At 36.6% G+C, this 18226-nt stretch overlaps 1 protein-coding gene across 5 annotated transcripts in view; it reads left to right on the forward strand.

Moving 5' to 3' along the window:
- TMEM267 (transmembrane protein 267) overlaps positions 1-17613 on the forward strand; it is a 28623-nt gene extending 11010 nt beyond the window's left edge. For all 5 annotated transcript variants that reach the window (XM_082622377.1, XM_082622376.1, XM_082622379.1 and 2 more), the window contains exons 2-3: positions 359-746; positions 16701-17613. In XM_082622377.1, coding sequence (XP_082478503.1) covers positions 435-746; positions 16701-17036 — 648 coding nt within the window. In that variant the 5' untranslated portion in view covers positions 359-434 and the 3' untranslated portion in view covers positions 17037-17613. The remainder of the gene's footprint in view (positions 1-358; positions 747-16700) is intronic.
- The last annotated feature ends 613 nt before the right edge of the window (positions 17614-18226 follow it).

Raw genomic sequence — 18226 nt, forward strand, 5'->3', positions numbered from 1 at the left:
TCTTTTAATACAAAAGTTGCTAAGAGAGTATATCGTAAATGTTCTCATCACACTCACACAAAGGTAACCATGTAAAGTCATGACTGTGTTGACTAACCTTATTGTGGTGATCATTTAACAATACATATGTATATCAAATCATCATGTTGTGTTAGATAAACTTACACAGTGCTATGTACCAGTTATATCTCAATAAAGCTGGAAAAAATAAAAGGAAATTACTGATAACTGTTAAAGAAAAAAAGAAATACCAGTTTTTACAACTTGGTTTTATACTTGTAAAATTATTCTCGATATTGTTTTGTTTATATATTATATGGCAGCCCATCATCTTCATTTTCTCTGCTTTCTATTTTAGGGTGACTGGGAATGTAAACAAGAATAAGCTGTTTGTTTCCTGATGGCTTTTAGCATATACTGACATACCATTTGTGATGGCATCCGAGACTGAGAAGACCCATGCTTTACTCCAGTCTTGTAGCACTGAATCTCTTATTTCCAGCCTTGGTCTGGGCATTTTCTGCCTAGTAGCTGACAGACTTCTTCAGTTTTCCATAATTCAACAAAATGACTGGCTTCGTGCACTCTCAGATAATTCAGTACATTGTGTGATTGGCATGTGGTCATGGGCAATAGTCATTGGAATCAAGAAGAAGATTGACATTGGAGAAATCATTTTAGCTGGATTTTTAGCCTCTGTTATTGATATAGACCACTTTTTTCTAGCTGGATCCCTATCTTTAAAGGTAAGAAACCTATATGTTTAATTTTTCTGGTCTTTCATTTTTTTAACATCATTTTATTTTTCTTCACAGCATCATTCTACTTAGAGCTAGAGAAGATTAGCCTTATTTTAAAACAGGAAAGCCCATTCTTCCAACTTTTTTGAGCACTGAGTACTTCCCTGAGGGCACAGACATGTTGCTGACCACATTATATGGCATCACAAAGTGCCGTGGATGCACCCAGAGTAAGGGCTCACTAATTGTACCTAAGGAGTTCCATTCTGGCTTTACAGAGGATGTGTTTAGCCAAGTCTTTTTTTTTTTTTATTGAAGTATAGTTAATTTACAGTGTTGTGTTAATTTCTGCTGTACAGCAAAGTGGTTCAGTTACATGTATATATACATTCTTTTTTCTAATATTTTTTTCCATTATGGTTTATCATAGGATATTGAATAGAGTTCCCTGTGCTATATAGTAGGATATTGTTGTTTATCCATTACCCACGTCTTTAAGGAAAGATTAGCTAACTGCTCTAAAGTAATGGGAGTCATTCTCAAGGCCATCCTAGTCCTTTTTGTATCAAGGTTCTTTCTTTAGGACCACACTTAAAATTTTCCCCTATTCTTCATGTTTTACAGTTAATATGGAGCTCCTATGTGCTCCATAACAGCTGAATAGCTTTAAGATGATTCCTAGGCCTGGGGAATGACTGTAATGGATTCATTCATTCCTCAAGTCCCTCTTGAGGCCAAGGTGTGCATTTCAGCAGGCTGATCAGGACACAGTCCCTGGTGGAAAAATTGAGGAATTTCATTGCAGCTTTAGGGGTATAGCTTATACAGTGACCTATTAGTATTGAAAATGCACTAAGCCTAAAATGGCAGTTCAGATAATATTTTCTAAGTGTCAACAGATTTACCTACTGTTTGTGTAGTTATGATCTATAAACACTTCAGGAAAGAAATACAAACTTGTAGAGCAAGGACTTAGCTTTGTTCACCACTGGCTAGAACACTGTCTGGCTTACCTAGTAGGTGTTCAGTAAACATGTGTTGAATGAATAAGAAATGATCTTTTGTTCTTCCTAGTATGTGTCAAGTCCCACACCAGGTACTTCTCAGAGGTTGTCTCACTTATTTAGAAATTTAATCAGTAAGGAATCAGTAATTCCTGATTAAAGACAAATTTTAACTTTTTTTTTTTTTTTTTTTTTTTGCTATAAGTGGAGATAGCATAACATTGCTGTTTAAGATTGGAATCAGAAGACCAGAGTTTAAATCCTAGTATATGGTCTCAGCAGAGCACTTTTCTTCCTTAAGTCTCAATTTTGTCATCTCTAAAATGTGGATTGTAACGTTACTTCCCTCATAGGGTTGTGAGGATTAAATGAGTATGTTAAGTGACACACCCTGGCAAATAGTTGGTAAAAAGTGTGATTTAGGAGAGCTGCCAAGATGGTGGAGTAGAAAGACCCCGAGCTCACCTCCTCTCACGAGCACACCAAAATCACAACTATCTGCAGAACAACCATCAGCGAAAAAGACTGGAACTTACCAGAAAAGATCTTCTACGGCTAAAGACATACAGAAGGAACCACAACGAGGTGGGCAGGAGGGGCAGACTCGTGATACAATCAAATCCCATACCCACTGGGTGGGTGACCCACAAACTGGAGAATAGTTATACTGCAGAGGTTCTCCCACAGGAGTAAGAGTTCTGAACCCCATGGCAGGCTTCCCAGCCTGGAGGTCTGGCACCAGGAAGACAAGCCCCCGGAGGATTTGGCTTTGACGCCAGCAGGGTTTAATTGCAGAAGCCTCACAAGACTGGGAGAAAGAGACTTCATGCTTAAAGGGTGCACACAAAATCCCATGTACACTGGGACCCAGAGCAAAAACGTTAATTTGATAGGAGCCTGGGCCAGACCTACTTGCTGGTCTTAGAGAGTCTCCTGGAGAGCTGGGACAGCTATGGCTCAACCTGGAGACATAGACATTGGTGGCAGAGATATTGGGAAATATTCAAATGCATAAATACTGCTGCTGGGGGCTGCGATCTTAGCTCATTAGTGCCAAAACCTGGCCCCACCCAACAGCCTGTAGGCGCCAATGATGCCTCAGGCCAAACAACTAACTGGGTGGGGAATAGCCCCACCCATTAGTAGAAAGTCTGCCTAAAGATTTCTGACCCAGACACACCGCTAGACATGGCCCTTCCCACCAGAGAGCCAAGACCCACCTTTAGCCACCAGTGGGCAGGCACCAGCCCTTCCCACCAGGAAGCCTATACTAGTCTCTAGAGTAGCCTCACCCACCAGGGGGCAGACGCCAGTAGCAGAAAAATACAGTCCTTCAGCCTGCAGACCAAGCCTGCCAACAGCAAGCCAGACCTGACCCTGAGACAAGCTGGGCCCTGGCCCTGCCCACTAGCATGCCAACGCAATCTTTGGGACACTCCACACACTATACCCAACTGTGTCAGGAACTGCCCCCCACACCCGCGCCAGCCAGTGATATGAAAGGAGCTTTGGGATCCCTGGGCCCTGCAGTCAGACCAGGAATGAGCTCTGCCTACCAGTAGTCCAGCACTAACCCCAGGATCTAGCTTCACCTGCCAGTGGGTAGGCAATAGCCCCAGAGTCTTTGGGACCCTGACTCCGCTCAGCAGTAAGCCAACACTAGCTGCGGGGCCCCAGAGTTCTGTAACCAGCTGCCTCATGACCAGGCCCCACTAAATAGCAGCCAGCAGCATCTGCACAAGACAGGGCCTGGCAACCAACTGGACTAAGAGCCAACCAAGCCTACCAGGCCACCCACATAGCCCAACACAAAAGAAGGACACACACAGCCCTCTTAGGGGGATCCCTAGACCATATAGCTTGGGTGATGAGAGGGGAGTGCACTGCTGGGACGCATAGGATGTCTCCTACAAAAGGCTACTTCTCCAAAGTTGAGAAATGTAACTAACCTACCACATACACAAAAATACAAATAGCAACCTATGACAGAATGAAGCAGCAGAGGAATATGTTTCAGATGAAGGAACAAGATAAAAACCCAGAAGAACTAAGTGAAGTGGAGTAGGCTATCTACCTGAGAAAGTTCAGAGTAATGATTGTAAAGATGATCAAAGAACTCAGGAGGAGAATGGATGCACAGAGTGAAAAGTTAGAAGTTTTTAACAGAGTTAGAAAATATAAAGAAAAACCAAACAGAAATGAAGAATACAATAACTGAAATGAAAAATGCACTAGAAGGGATCAATAGTAGACTAAATGATACAGAAGAATGGATCAGTGAGCTGAAAGACAGAGTACTGGAAATCACTGCTGCTGAACAGAAAAAAAGAATGAAAAGAAATAAGGACAGTTTAAGAGACCTCTGGGACAACATCAAATGCACTAATATTCACATTGTAGTGGTCCCAGAAGGGGAAGAGAGAGACAAAGGGCCTGAGAAAATATTGAAGAGATAACAGCTGAAAACTTCCCTAACGTGGGAAAAGAAATAGTTACCCAAGTCCAGGAATTGCAGAGTCCCATGCAGGATTAACCCAAAGAGGAAGACACCAAGACACACTGTAATCAAAATGACAAAAATTAAAGATAAAGAGAGAATACTAAAAGTAGCAAGGGAAAAGCAACAAATAACATACACAGGAACTCCCGTAAGGCTATCAGCTGATTTTTCAGCAGAAAATTCTGCAGACCAGAAGGGAGTGGCAGGATATATTTAAAGTGATGAAAGGGGAAAACCTATAACCAAGAACACTCCACCCAGCAAGGCTCTTGTTCAGATTTCAGGGAGAAAGCAAAAGCTTTATAGACAAGCAAAAGCTAAAAGAATTCAGCACCACCAACCCAGCTTTACAACAAATGTTAAAGGAAATTCTCTAGGCCAAAAAGAAAAGTCTGCAACTAGCAACAAGAAAATTATGAAAGGAAAAACTCATGGTAAAGGCAAACCTACAGTAAAGGTAGGAAATCATACAAACATAAAGCTAGTAGGGAGGTTAAAAGACAAAAGTAGTAAAAATCATCTGTATCCGTAATAAGCGGTTAAGAGATACACAGAACAATTAGATGTAAAATATGACATCAAAAGTAGTAATTGTGAGGGCAGGAGAGTACAAATGCAGGGTATCTAAAATGCATTTGAAATTAAGAGATCAACAACTTAAAACAATCATATATATACATACATACATATATATATACACATACATATATATATGTATGTGTGTATATATATATATATAGAGAGAGAGAGAGAGAGAGAGACTCTGTTACAAAAACCTCATGGTAATTGCAAACCAAAAACCTCTAATAGATATACACACAAAAAGAAAAAGGAATCCAAATATAACACCAAAGATAGTCATCAAATCACAAGAGAACAAAAGAAGAAAGGGGGGAAAACACATACAAAAACAAATCCAAAACAGTTAACAAAATGAGAATAAGAACATACATATAGATAATTACCTTAAATGTAAATGGACTAAATGCTCCAAACAAAAGACATAGAGTGGCTGAATGGATACAAAAATAAGACCCATATATATTCTGCCTACAAGTGACTCACTTCAGATCCAGAGACACATACAGACTGAAAGCAAGAGTATAGAAAAGGGTATTCCATGCAAATAGAAATCAAAAGAAAGCCAGAATAGCAATATTTATATCAAACAAAATAGACGTTAAAATAAAGACTGTTACCAGAGACGAAGGACACTACACAATGATCAAGGGATGAATCCAAGAAGAAGATATAACAATTATAAATATATGCACCCAATTTAGAAGCACCTCAATATATAAGGCAAATATTAACAGCTACAAAAGGAGAAATCAACAATAACACAATAATAGTAGGGGACTTTAACACCCCACTTACATCAATGGACAAATCATCCAGACAGAAATCAATAAGGAAAAAAGCCTTAAATAACACGTTAGACCAAATGAACTTAATTGATATATAGAGAGCATTCCATCCTAAAGCAGCAGAATACACATTCTTTTCAAGTTGGAACATTCTCCAGGACAGATCACATGCTAGGCCACAAAACAAGCCTCGGTAAATTTAAGAAAACTGAAATCATATCAAGCATCTTTTCCAACCAAAACACTGTGAGACTAGAAATCAACTACAAGGAAAAAAGCTGCAAGAAACACAAACATGTGGAGGCTAAACAGTATGCTACTAAACAACAAATGAATCACTGAAGAAATAGAGGAAATTAAACAATACCTAGAAACAAATGATAAAAACATGATGAGCCAAAACTTATAGGATGCAGTAAAAGCTGTTCTAAGAGGGATGTTTATAGCGATATAAGCTTACCTTCGGAAACAAGAAAAATCTCAAATAAATAACCTAACTTTACACCTAAAGGAACTAGAGAAAGAAGAAAAAACAAAACCCAAAGTTAGTAGAAGGGAAAAAATCATAAAGATCAGAGCAGAAATCAATGAAATAGACATGAAGAAAACAATAGAAATGATCAATGAAACTAAAAGCTGGTTCTTTGAAAAGGTAAACAAAATTGATAAACCTTTAGCCAGACTCATCAAGAAAAAAAGAGAGAGGGCCCAAATCAATAAAATTAGAAATGAAAAATGAGAAGTTACAACCGACACCAGAGAAATACAAAGGATCATAAGACACTACTATGAGGAACTATATGCAAATAAAATGGACAACCTCTAAGAGATGGACAAATTCTTGGATAGGTACAGTCTCCCAAGACTGAACCAGGAAGAAATAGAAATTATGAACAGACCAATTACCAGTACTGAAATTTAATCAGTAATTTAAAAACTCCCAACAAGGGACTTCCCTGGTGGTCCAGTGGGTAAGTCTCCATACTCCCAATGCATGGGGCCCAGGTTCGATCCCTAGTAGGGGAACTAGATCCCGCATGCATGCCACAACTAAAAGTTCGCATGTTGCAACTAAGTCTGCATGCCACAACTAAGAGTCCGTGTGCTGCAACTAAGAAGGCCACATGCTGCAACTAATAAGGCTGCATGCCACAACTAAGAAGCCCGAGCCTGCATGCTGCAACTAAAATATCCCACATGCCGCAACTAAAGATCCCGCATGCTGCAGTAAAGATCGGATGTGCTGCAATTATGACCCAGCGCAGCCTAAATAAATAAATAAATTAATTAATTAAAAAAAACCTCCCAACAAACAAAAGTCCAGGATTAGTTGGCTTCACAGGTTAATTCTACCAAACAAATAGAGAAAAGTTAACACCTGTCCTTCTGAAACTGTTCCAAAAAATTGGAGAGGAAGGAATACTTCCAAACTCATTCTATGAGGACACCATCACCCTGATACCAAAACCAGACAAAGATATCACAAAAAAAGAAAATTACAGGCCAGTATCACTGATGAACATAGATGCAAAAATCCTCAACAAAATACTAGCAAACTGACTCCAACAATACATTAGAAGGACCATACACCATGATCAAGTGGATTTATCCTAGGGATGCAATGATTTTTCAATATCCACAAATCAATGAGTATGATACACCACATTAACAAACTGAAAAATAAAAACCATATGATCATCTCAATAGATGCAGAATAAGCTTTTGATAAAATTCTATATATATTATAAAAAAATTCTCCAGAAAGTGGGAGGGAACATACCTCAACATAATAAAGGCCATATATGACAAACCCACAGCTAACATCATAGTCAATGCTGAAAAGCTGAAAGCATTTCCTTTAAGATCAGGAACAAGACAAGGATGTCCACTCTTGCTACTTTTATTCAACATAGTTTTGGAAATCCTAACCACAGCAATCAGATAAGAAAAGGAAATAAAATGAATCCAAATTGGAAAGAAGTAAAACTGTCAGTGTTTTCAGATGACATGATACTATATATAGAAATTCCTAAACATGCCACCAGAAAACTACTAAAGCTCGTCAATGAATTCAGTAAAGTTGCAGGATACAAAATTAATATACAGAAAGATGTTGCATTTCTATACACAGTGAAATATAAAAAAGAGAAATAAAAGAAAAAATTCCATTTACCATCACATCAAAAAGAATAAAATACCTAGGAATAAACCTACCTAAAGAGGCAAAAGACCTGTACTCAGAAAATTATGAGACCCTGATGAAATAAACTGAAGATGACACAAACAGATGGAAAGATATGCCATGTTCTTGGATTACAAAATCAATATTGTTAAAATGACCATACTATCCAAGGCAATCTACAGATTCAATGCAATCCCTATAAAATACCAATGGCATTTTTCACATAACTAGAACAAATAATTTTAAAATTTGTCTGGAAACACAAAAGACCCCAATTAGCCAAGACAGTCTTGAGAAAGAACAGAGCTGGAGGCATCAGGCTCCATGACTTTGGCCTATACTACAAACTACAGTAATCAAAAGAGTATGGTACTGGCACAAAAACAAACACATAGATCAATGGAACAGGATAGCAAGCCCAGAAATAAACCCATGCACTTATGCTCAATTAATCCACCACAAAGGAGACAAGAATATACAGTGGAGAAAACGCAGTCTTTTCAGTAAGTGGTGCTGGGAAAACTTGGCAGGTACATGTGAAACAATGAAATTAGAACATTTTCTAACACCATATACAAAAATAAACCCAAAATGGATCAAAGACCTAAATATAAGACCAAATACTATAAAACTCCTAGAGGGAAACATAGGCAGAACACTCTTTGACATTAAATCACACCACTATTTTTTTGGATCTGTCTCCTAGAGTAGTGGAAATAAAAGCAAAGATAAACAAATTGGACCTAATTAAACTTAAAAACTTTCAGACAGCAAAGGAAATTGTAAACAAAATGAAAAAACAACCTATGGAATAAGAGAAAATATTTGCAAAGGATGCAACCGACAAGGGATTAATTTCCAAAATGTACAAATAGCTCATATAGCTCAATATCAAAAAAACAAACAACCCAATCAAAACATGAGCAGAAGAACTGAATAGACACTTTTCCAAAGAGGAAATGCAGATGGCCAACAGGCACATGAAAAGATGCTCAACATTGCTAACCATCAGGGAAATGCAAATCAAAACCACAGTGAGATATCACCTCACACCTGTTAGAATGAATATCATGAAAAAGATTACGAATAACAAATGTTGGCGATGATGTGGAGAAAAGGGAACGCTCATACACTGTTGGTGAGAATGTAAATTGTGTAGCCACTATGGAGAACAGTATGAAGGTTCCATTAAAAACTAAAAATAGAGCTACCACATGATCCTGCAATCCCACTCCTGGGCATATATCCAGAAAAGATGAAAACTCTAATTTGAAAAGATATATGCACCTCAGTGTTCATAGTAGCAGTATTTACAAGAGCCAAGACATGGAAGCAACCTAAATGTCCGTCGACAGAAAAATGGGTAAAGAAGATGCAGTGTATGTATATGTGTGTGTATATATATATACACAATGGAATATGTCATTTGCAGCAGTATGGATGGACCTAGAGATTATCATACTAAGTGAAGTCAGACAGCGAAAGGCAAATATATGACATCACTTATATGTGGAATCTTAAAAAAATGATATGATCTTATTTACAAAACAGAAATAGACTCAGACATAGAAAACCAACTTATGGTTAGCAAAGGGGAAAGGTGGGGGAGGAGGGGGTAAATTAGGAGTTTGGGATTAACAGATACACACTACTATATAGAAAATATTAAATAGACAACAAAGACCTACTGTATAGCACAGGGAACTATATCCAATATCTTGTAATAAACTATAATGGAAAATAATCTGAAAATGAATAAATATATGTGTATAACTGAATCACTTTCCTGTATACCTGAAGCTAATACAACATTATAAGTCAACTGTACTTCAATTAGAAACAAAAACAAAAAAGAAAAAGTGTAATTTATAAATGCATTCATCTAGAATTTAAGTATTTCTATTGTAATTCTTAAAAAACATTTAGGCTGTATACTGTATTTATTCCCTGATTCATTGATAAGCAATAGTGTTAAGAATATGAGCCATAGAGTCAGGCAGATCCAGTATTAGATTCCAACTCTGCCACTTGATAACTGCACACTGTGGGGAAGTTATTTAGTCTCTCTAAGTCCCAGTTTCCTCCTCTATAAAATAATCCCTAACTCATAGGGCTATTTCTAGGATTAAATGAGATACTGTACATAAAGTATAGCATAGTGCATGTATTGATCCTTATATTTTCTTTTAACATCTTTATTGGAGTATAATTGCTTTACAATGTTGTGTTAGTTTCTGCTGCATTACAAAATGAATCAGCTATATGTATACACATATCCCCATATCCCCTCCCTCCTGTGTCTCCCTCCCACCCTCCCTATCCCACCCCTCTAGGTGGTCACAAAGCGCTGTGCTGATCTCCCTGTGCTATGCAGCTGCTTCCCACTAGGTATCTATTTTACATTTCGTAGTGTATATATGTCAATGCCACTCTCTCACTTCGTCCCAGCTTACCCATGTCCTCAAGTCCATTCTCTACATCTGCGTCTTTATTCCTGTCCTGCCCCAGGGTTCTTCAGAACTTTTTTTTTTTTAGATTCAAAATATATATGTTAGCATACGGTATTTGTCTTTCTCTTTCTGACTTACTTCACTCTGTATGACAGACTCCAGGTCCATCCACCTCACTACAAATAACTCAATTTCGTTTCTTTTCATGGCTGAGTAATATTCCATTGTATATATGTGCCACATCTTCTTTATCCATTCATCTGTTGATGGACACTTAGGTTGCTTCCATGTCCTGGCTATTGTAAATAGAGTGCAAATGAACATTGTGCTACTGTCACTTTTTGAATTATGGTTTCTCAGGGTATATGCCCAGTAGTGGGATTGCTGGGTCGTATGGTAGTTCTATTTTTAGTTTTTAAAGGAACCTCCATACTGTTTTCCATAGAGGCTGTATCACTTTACATTCCCACCAACAGTGCAAGAGGGTTCCCTTTTCTCCACACCCTCTCCAGCATTGTTTGTAGATTTTCTGATGATGGCCATTCTGATCAGTGTGAAGTAATACCTCATTGTAGTTTTGATTTGCATTTCTCTAATAATTAGTGCTGTTGAGCAGATATTCATGTGCTTCTTGGCCATCTGTGTGTCTTCTTTGGAGAAATGTCTATTTAGGTCTTCTGCCCATTTTTTGATTGTTTTTTTTTTAATATTGAGCTGCATGAGCTGTTTATATATTTTGGAGAATAATCCTTTGTCCGTTGATTCATTTGCAAATACTTTCTCTCATTCTGAGGGTTGTCTTTTTCCCTTGTTTGCAGTTTCCTTTGCTTTGCAAAAGCTTTTAAGTTTCATTAGGTCCCATTTGTTTATTTTTGTTTTTATTTCCATTACTCTAGGAGGTGGATAAAAAAAAAGATCCTGAGGTGATTTATGTCAAAGAGTGTTCTTCCTATATTTTCCTCTAAGAGTTTCATAGTGTCCACTCTTACATTTAGGTCTCTAATCCATTTTGAGTTTATTTTTGAGTGTGGTGTTAGGGAATGTTCTAATTTCATTTTTTTACATGTAGCTGTCCAGTTTTCCCAGCACCACTTATTGAAGAGACTGTCTTTTCTCCATTTCATATCCTTGCCTCCTTTGTCATAGATTAGTTGACCATAGGTGCGTGGGTTTATCTCTGGGCTTTCTATCCTGTTCCATTGATCTATATTTCTGTTCTTGTGCCAGTACCATACTGTCTTGATTACTGTAGCTTTGTAGTATAGTCTGAAGTCAGGGAGTCTGATTCCTCCAGCTCTGTTTTTTTTCCCTCAAGACTGCTTTGGCTATTCGGGGTCTTTTGTGTCTCCATACAAATTTTAAGATTTTTTGTTCTAGTTCTGTAAAATATGCCATTGGTAACTTGATAGGGATTGCATTGGATCTGTAGATTGCTTCGAGTAGTATAGTCATTTTCACAATATTGATTCTTCCAATCCAAGAATATGGTATAACTCTCCATCTGTTTGTGTCATCTTTAATTTCTTTCATCAGTGTCTTATAGTTTTCTGAGTACAGGTCTTTTACCTCCTTAGGTAGGTTTATTCCTAGGTATTTTATTCTTTTTGTTGCAATGGTGAATGGATTGTTTCCTTAATTTCTCTTTCTGATCCTTCATTGTTAGTGTATAGGAATGCAACAGATTTCTGTGCATTAATTTTGTATCCTGCAACTTTACCAGATTCATTGATTAGCTCTAGTAGTTTTCTGGTGGCATCTGTAGGATTCTCTAGGTACCGTTTCATGTCATCTGCAAACAGTGACAGTTTTACTTCTTCTTTTCCAATTTGGATTCCTTTTATTTCTTTTTCTTCTCTGATTGCCGTGGCTAGGACTTCCAAAACTATGTTGAATAAGAGTGGCAAGAGTGGACATCCTTGTCTTGTTCCTGATATTAGAGGAAATGCTTTCAGTTTCTCACCATTGAGAATGATGTTTGCTGTGGGTTTGTCATATATGGCCTTTATTATGTTGAGGTAGTTTCCCTCCATGCCCACTTTCTGGAGGGTTTTTATCATAAATCGGTGTTCCATTTTGTCAAAAGCTTTTTCTGCATCTATTGAGATGATCATATGGTTTTTATCCTTCAGTTTGTTAATATGGTGTATCACACTGATTGATTTGCGTGTATTGAAGAATCCTTGCATTCCTGGGATAAACCCTACTTGATCATGGTGTATAATCCTTTTAATGTGTTGTTGGATTCTGTTTGCTAGTATTCTGTTGAGGATTTTTGCATCTATATTCATCAGTGATATTGGTCTGTAATTTTCTTTTTTTGTAGTATCTCTGTCTGGTTTTGCTATCAGGGTGATGGTGGCCTCATAGAATGAGTTTGGGAGTGTTCCTTTCTCTGCAATTTTTTGGAAGGTTTGAGAAGGATGGGTGTTAGCTCTTCTCTAAGTGTTTGATAGAATTCACCAGTGAAGCCATCTGGTCCTGGAATGTTGTTTGTTGGAAGAATTTTAATCACGGTTTCAATTTCATTACTTGTGATTGATCTGTTCATATTTTCTATTTCTTCCTGGGTCAGTCTTAGAAGGTTTTACCTTTCTAAGGATTTGTCCATTTTTTCCACATTGTCCATTTTATTGGCATAGAGTTGCTTGTAGTAGTCTCTTATGCTGCTTTGTATTTCTGCGGTGTCTGTTGTAAATTCTTTTTCATTTCTCATTTTATTGATTTGAATCCTCTCCTTCTTTTTCTTGATGAGTCTGGCTAAAAGTTTTAAATTTTGTTTATATTCTCAAAGAACCAGCTTTTAGTTTTATTTATCTTTGGTATTGTTTTCTTTGTTTCTATTTCATTTCTTTTATTTATTTATGTATTTGTTTGTTTGTTTGTTCTTCCTTCTCTAGTTCCTTTAGGTGTAAGGTTAGATTGTTTAGCTGAGATTTTTCTTGTTTCTTGAGGTAGGCTTGTATTGCTATAAACTTACCTCTTAGAACAGCTTTTGCTGCACCCCATAGGTTTTGGATCCTCGTGTTTTCATTGTCATTTGTCTCTAGGTATTTTTTGATTTCCTCTTTGATTTCTTCAGTAATCTCTTGGTTATTTAGTAACGTATTGTTTAGCCTCCATATGTGTGTGTTTTTTACGTTTTTTTCCCCTGTAATTGATTTCTAATCTCATAGCGTTGTAGTCAGAAAGATGCGTGATATGATTTCAATTTTCTTAAATATACTGAGGCTTGATTCGTGACCCAAGATGTGATCAATCCTGGAGAATATTCTGTGTGCACTTGAGAAGAAAGTGTAATCTGCTGTTTTTGGATGGAATGTCCTATAAATATCAATTAAATCTATCTGGTCTATTGTGTCATTTAAAGCTTCTTATTAATTTTCTGTCTGGATGATCTGTCCATTGGTGTAAGTGAGATGTTGAAGTCCCCCACTATTATTGTGTTACTGTCGATTTCCTCTTTTATAGCTGTTAGTAGTTACCTTATGTATTGAGGTGCTTCTATGTTGGGTGCATATATATTTATAATTGTTATATCTTCTTCTTGGATTGATCCCTTGATCATTATGTAGTGTCCTTCCTTGTCTCTTGTAACATCCTTTATTTTAAAGTCTATTTTATCTGATATGAGTATTGTACTCAGCTTTCTTTTGATTTCTATTTGCATGGAATATCTTTTTCCATCCCCTCACTTTCAGTTTGTATGTGTCCCTAGGTCTGAAGTGGGTCTCTTGTAGACAGCATATATATGGGTCTTGTTTTTGTATCCATTCAGCGAGCCTGTGTCTTTTGGTTGGAGCATTTAATCCATTTACGTTTAAGGTAATTATTGATAGGTATGTTCCTTTTACCATTTTCTTAATTGTCACGGGTTTGTTTTTGTAGGTCCTTTTCTTCTCTTGTGTTTCCCACTTAGAGAAGTTCCTTTAGCATTTGTTGTAGAGCTGGTTTGGTGGTGTTGAATTCTCTTAGCTCTTGCTTGTCTGTAAAGCTTTTGATTTCTCTGTCAAATCTGAATGAGATCCTTGCCAGTTAGAGTATTGTTGGTTGTAGGTTCTTCCCTTTCATCACTTTAAATATATTGTGCCACTCCCTTCTGGCTTGTAGAGTTTCTGCTGAGAAATCAGCTGTTAACTTTATGGGAGTTCCCTTGTATGTTATTTGTCATTTTTCCCTTTTTGCTTTTAATAATTTTTGTCAATTTGATTACTATGTGTCTCAGCATGTTTCTCCTTGGGTTTATATTGCCTGGGACTCTCTGTGCTTCTTGGACTTGGGTGGCTATTTCCTTTCCCATGTTAGGGAAGTTTTCGACAATAATCTCTTCAAATATTTTCTCAAGTCCTTTCTCTCTTCTCCTCTGGGACCCCTATAATGTGAATGTTGTTGCATTTAATGTTGTCCCAGAGGTCTCTTAGGCTGTCTTCATTTCTTTTCATTCTTATTTTCTTTATTCTGTTCTGCAGCAGTGAATTCTACCATTCTGTCTTCCAGGTCACTTATCCGTTCTTCTGCCTCAGTTATGCTGCTATTGATTCCTTCTAGTGTATCTTTCACTTCAGTTATTGTATTGTTCATCTCTGTTTGTTCTTTAATTCTTCTAGGTGTTTATTGTTTAATTCTTCTAGATCTTTGTTAAACATTTCTTGCACCCTCTCAATCTTTGCCTCCATTCTTTTTCTGAGGTCCTGGATCATCTTCAGTGTCATTATTCTGAATTCTTTTTCTGGGAGTTTGCCTATCTCCGTATCATTTAGTTGTTTTTCTGCCATTTCATGTTGTTCCTTCACCTGGTACAAAGTTCTCTGCCTTTTCATTTTGTCTGTCTTTCTGTGAATGTGGCTTTCCTTCCACAGGCTGCAGAATTGTAGTTCTCCTTGCTTCTGCTGCCTGCCCTCTGGTGGATGATGCTATCTAAGAGGCTTGTGCAAGCTTCCTGATGGGAGGGACTGGTGGTGGGTTGCTACTTCTATTTTTAAGATATCTATTTTTACTTGTATAATTTTATGGTATGTCTTTATTATTTATGTATGAATGAAAAATTTGCATGAATATTTTAGAAATTAGGCAAGCAACAGAAACGTCTTGTTTTTTCCTTAACAACTATTATTATAAATAGACTTCACAAATGAAATTGTGAAGAGTCAGTATCCCTCCACACATCCAGAGCACAACTACTAATCATGTCAACATGAGGCTATTGCTCTCCTCCAAGTACTGACTACTGTAGCCCATCCCACCCCACATCCCAAGCTGCTATTGAGGAGCATGATATATTGTGGGTATATAACTTAAAAACAAAGATGGAGGCTAAAATGGCATAATACAGAAATGTTATGTGTTCTGACAAAGTAAAAATAAAACAACTAAAAATGTGGAGGAGTACGGAGAGGAAATTAGGAATGTAGAATAAATAAACTCTTTGATGTTCAGGGGATAGGTGGGAATTAAAGAATACTGGTTTAAGGAGTGGCTTTACAAGATACCCAGTTTAAGGTTGGTCTGATTTGACAGTGTTGCAAGGTACAGTCTCTTTAATGGATGATTTTTTTTTAATGTGGTGGGAAGGTTGTGTCCTCTATTTTTAAAAAAATAGGAACCTTTTTGTCTTTACTACTTCTTTTTTCCCTTTACTACTTATTTTTTCCCTTTACCACCCCAGTCTCCAAAGGCTATCTCTCCCTTCCTCTGTACCATCTTCTCCTGGAAAACTAATGCCTTTCAGAGTCTTGAATCATGCCCACTTTTAAGTCCTTTCTGTGTAGTTAGTGCTCTTATGTACCAGGACCCCACACTAGGGTTGAACTTTCTCTTTCTAGTGGTAACTTTAGATCAATCTTAGATTTCCCCTCATCTTTCTTCAATGCAGTTTTTTTCTGGCTTGAGGGGGGAGTGTGAGAGAGCGCTCACTGACTTGGGTGTTTAATACTTTAGAGTAACTGAAGTTTAGGCATTCTCTGACTTCTGGCTATGCTAAGTGGGGCTTGGTATAGTTTTATTTGTCGTTGTTCTGTAGTGTTTTTGAAGATGTGTGGGGAGATTTCAAATCAGGCAATCTTCTCTATCTTTAGCTTTATTTTTATTAGAAATTATCTAGTTGGAAATTAGCCTTTAGAATGTGTGAGGATGAAACCTTACTCATGGATCATTCAGGTGCTAAGCCTGAAATTTTCATTTGTTTAGACATTGATTACATTTTTTACAATGGTTTAGAAATGCTATTGGTTTATTTAACTCAACTTTCAAATAATTGTTTAAAATAATATACTGCCTCTAAATGTTGTTATAAATAAATTCTGAAAGTATTCAAGGCTAATATAAATTAAAATAAAATTAAAATAAATTAAAATTGCATTTCCAATAGCCTGCAGGAAAACAGATGGTTACAATATTAGGAAGCAGCTATAAAATTTTGTTTGCCAAGAAGGAAATACTAGCTACCGCTTTCCCTGTGCAGGCTGCTATGACTCTCCCACGAAGACCTTTCCTTCACTGTTCTACTGTGATACCCGCTGTGGTTCTGACCCTGAAGTTTACGATGCACCTTTTCAAGCTCAAAGATTCATGGTGCTTTCTTCCCTGGATGTTATTTATATCCTGGACATCACACCATGTTCGAGATGGAATTCGCCATGGCTTGTGGATATGCCCATTTGGAGAAACTTCTCCTTTGCCATTTTGGCTTTATGTAATAATCACATCATCTTTACCTCACATCTGTTCATTCGTTATGTATTTCACAGGGACCAGCCAAGTGATGTCTTCAAAACATGGAATTCATATTGATGTCTGAGATAACCATATGGCAGTCTTAAAGAACCAATGGTTGAGAAAATGACAGCCAACATTAAAGTGAATTTTAAAAACATGTTAGGTACTTAATTATAAGATATATAATGAATGCTAACATTTATTTATTTCATATATTTTGATCCTGACTGAAGTTTAATTTGCCAAGTGCTTTAGTGAGTTGTGATTACTGGCAGAAACTGCTTTCGTGCACTTATGTTATAATATTCTTAAAAGACAGTAACATTAGACCTAGGTTATTGTTTCAGAAATAACTTTAGGAAATAATTATTATAATATGTTGACTGTAGTAACATTCTATCAAAGTAGTATTTTTTAATTATCTTTGCCCTCAAATCTCATGTGTTGGAGTTTTAACTGTTTTGAAAAACGTAACTAAATTTAACAAAATATTTGTTTAAAATTAACATTAACAAAATATTGAGGCTTGACTCATAACCATAAAATTCACAAAAAAGGACCTAACCAATAATGTCATTTCAAATGTAAACTCCTGAATGTGCCATTAAAATTGTTTTAGTTGCTATCAATTTGTTTACATACTATTCTAAAATATTATACCAATTAAATCATTTTTTAAAAATTTGCCTGATACTAAGAGACAAAACAATTTTTTTTCAAAAAAGTAATTTTAGGAAATTGGCTTTTTCCTTTTTCAGGTTGATCTTCTGTTAAAAATGATTAACCTTTATTAGAGAAGGAAAATTGAGTTGCTGTAAGTTTTACATTTGCACAGTTTAATATACTTTGATATAACAATCAGTGCCCCAAAGGCACCTGTTTTTTTGTAGCATTTGTACCAGCCACTGTCTTCAGATTTTCTTACACATTTGTGTTTGTAATGCTGGTGATTGTGTGCCTTAATCTCTGAGAAGTGACGAAACAGTGCCTTATCCAAAGCAGATTTTTCTCATTAAGTTAAACAGAGTTCTGTAAATTGTTATAAAGGGTCGGCCTCTTTACTTTTTGTTGTTAACCAACTGATTGCAATCTGTTATATTTTATAATTTATTAGCTCTTACAATGTGTTATTGTCTTTTGAGAGCAATTATTGTCAATTTAGTTGGTTTAATAGTAAACATTATATAGTGGGGGTAAATTTGATTAAGGTAGAGATTTTTAAAAAGCATATGATTTTAGAAATCCCTGGAAATAAAGCATATATGTTGTGTA

Source organism: Mesoplodon mirus, assembly GCF_964341445.2.
Source record: "Mesoplodon mirus genome assembly, chromosome: 5".
In the NCBI taxonomy this organism is placed as follows: Eukaryota; Metazoa; Chordata; class Mammalia; order Artiodactyla; family Ziphiidae; genus Mesoplodon; species Mesoplodon mirus.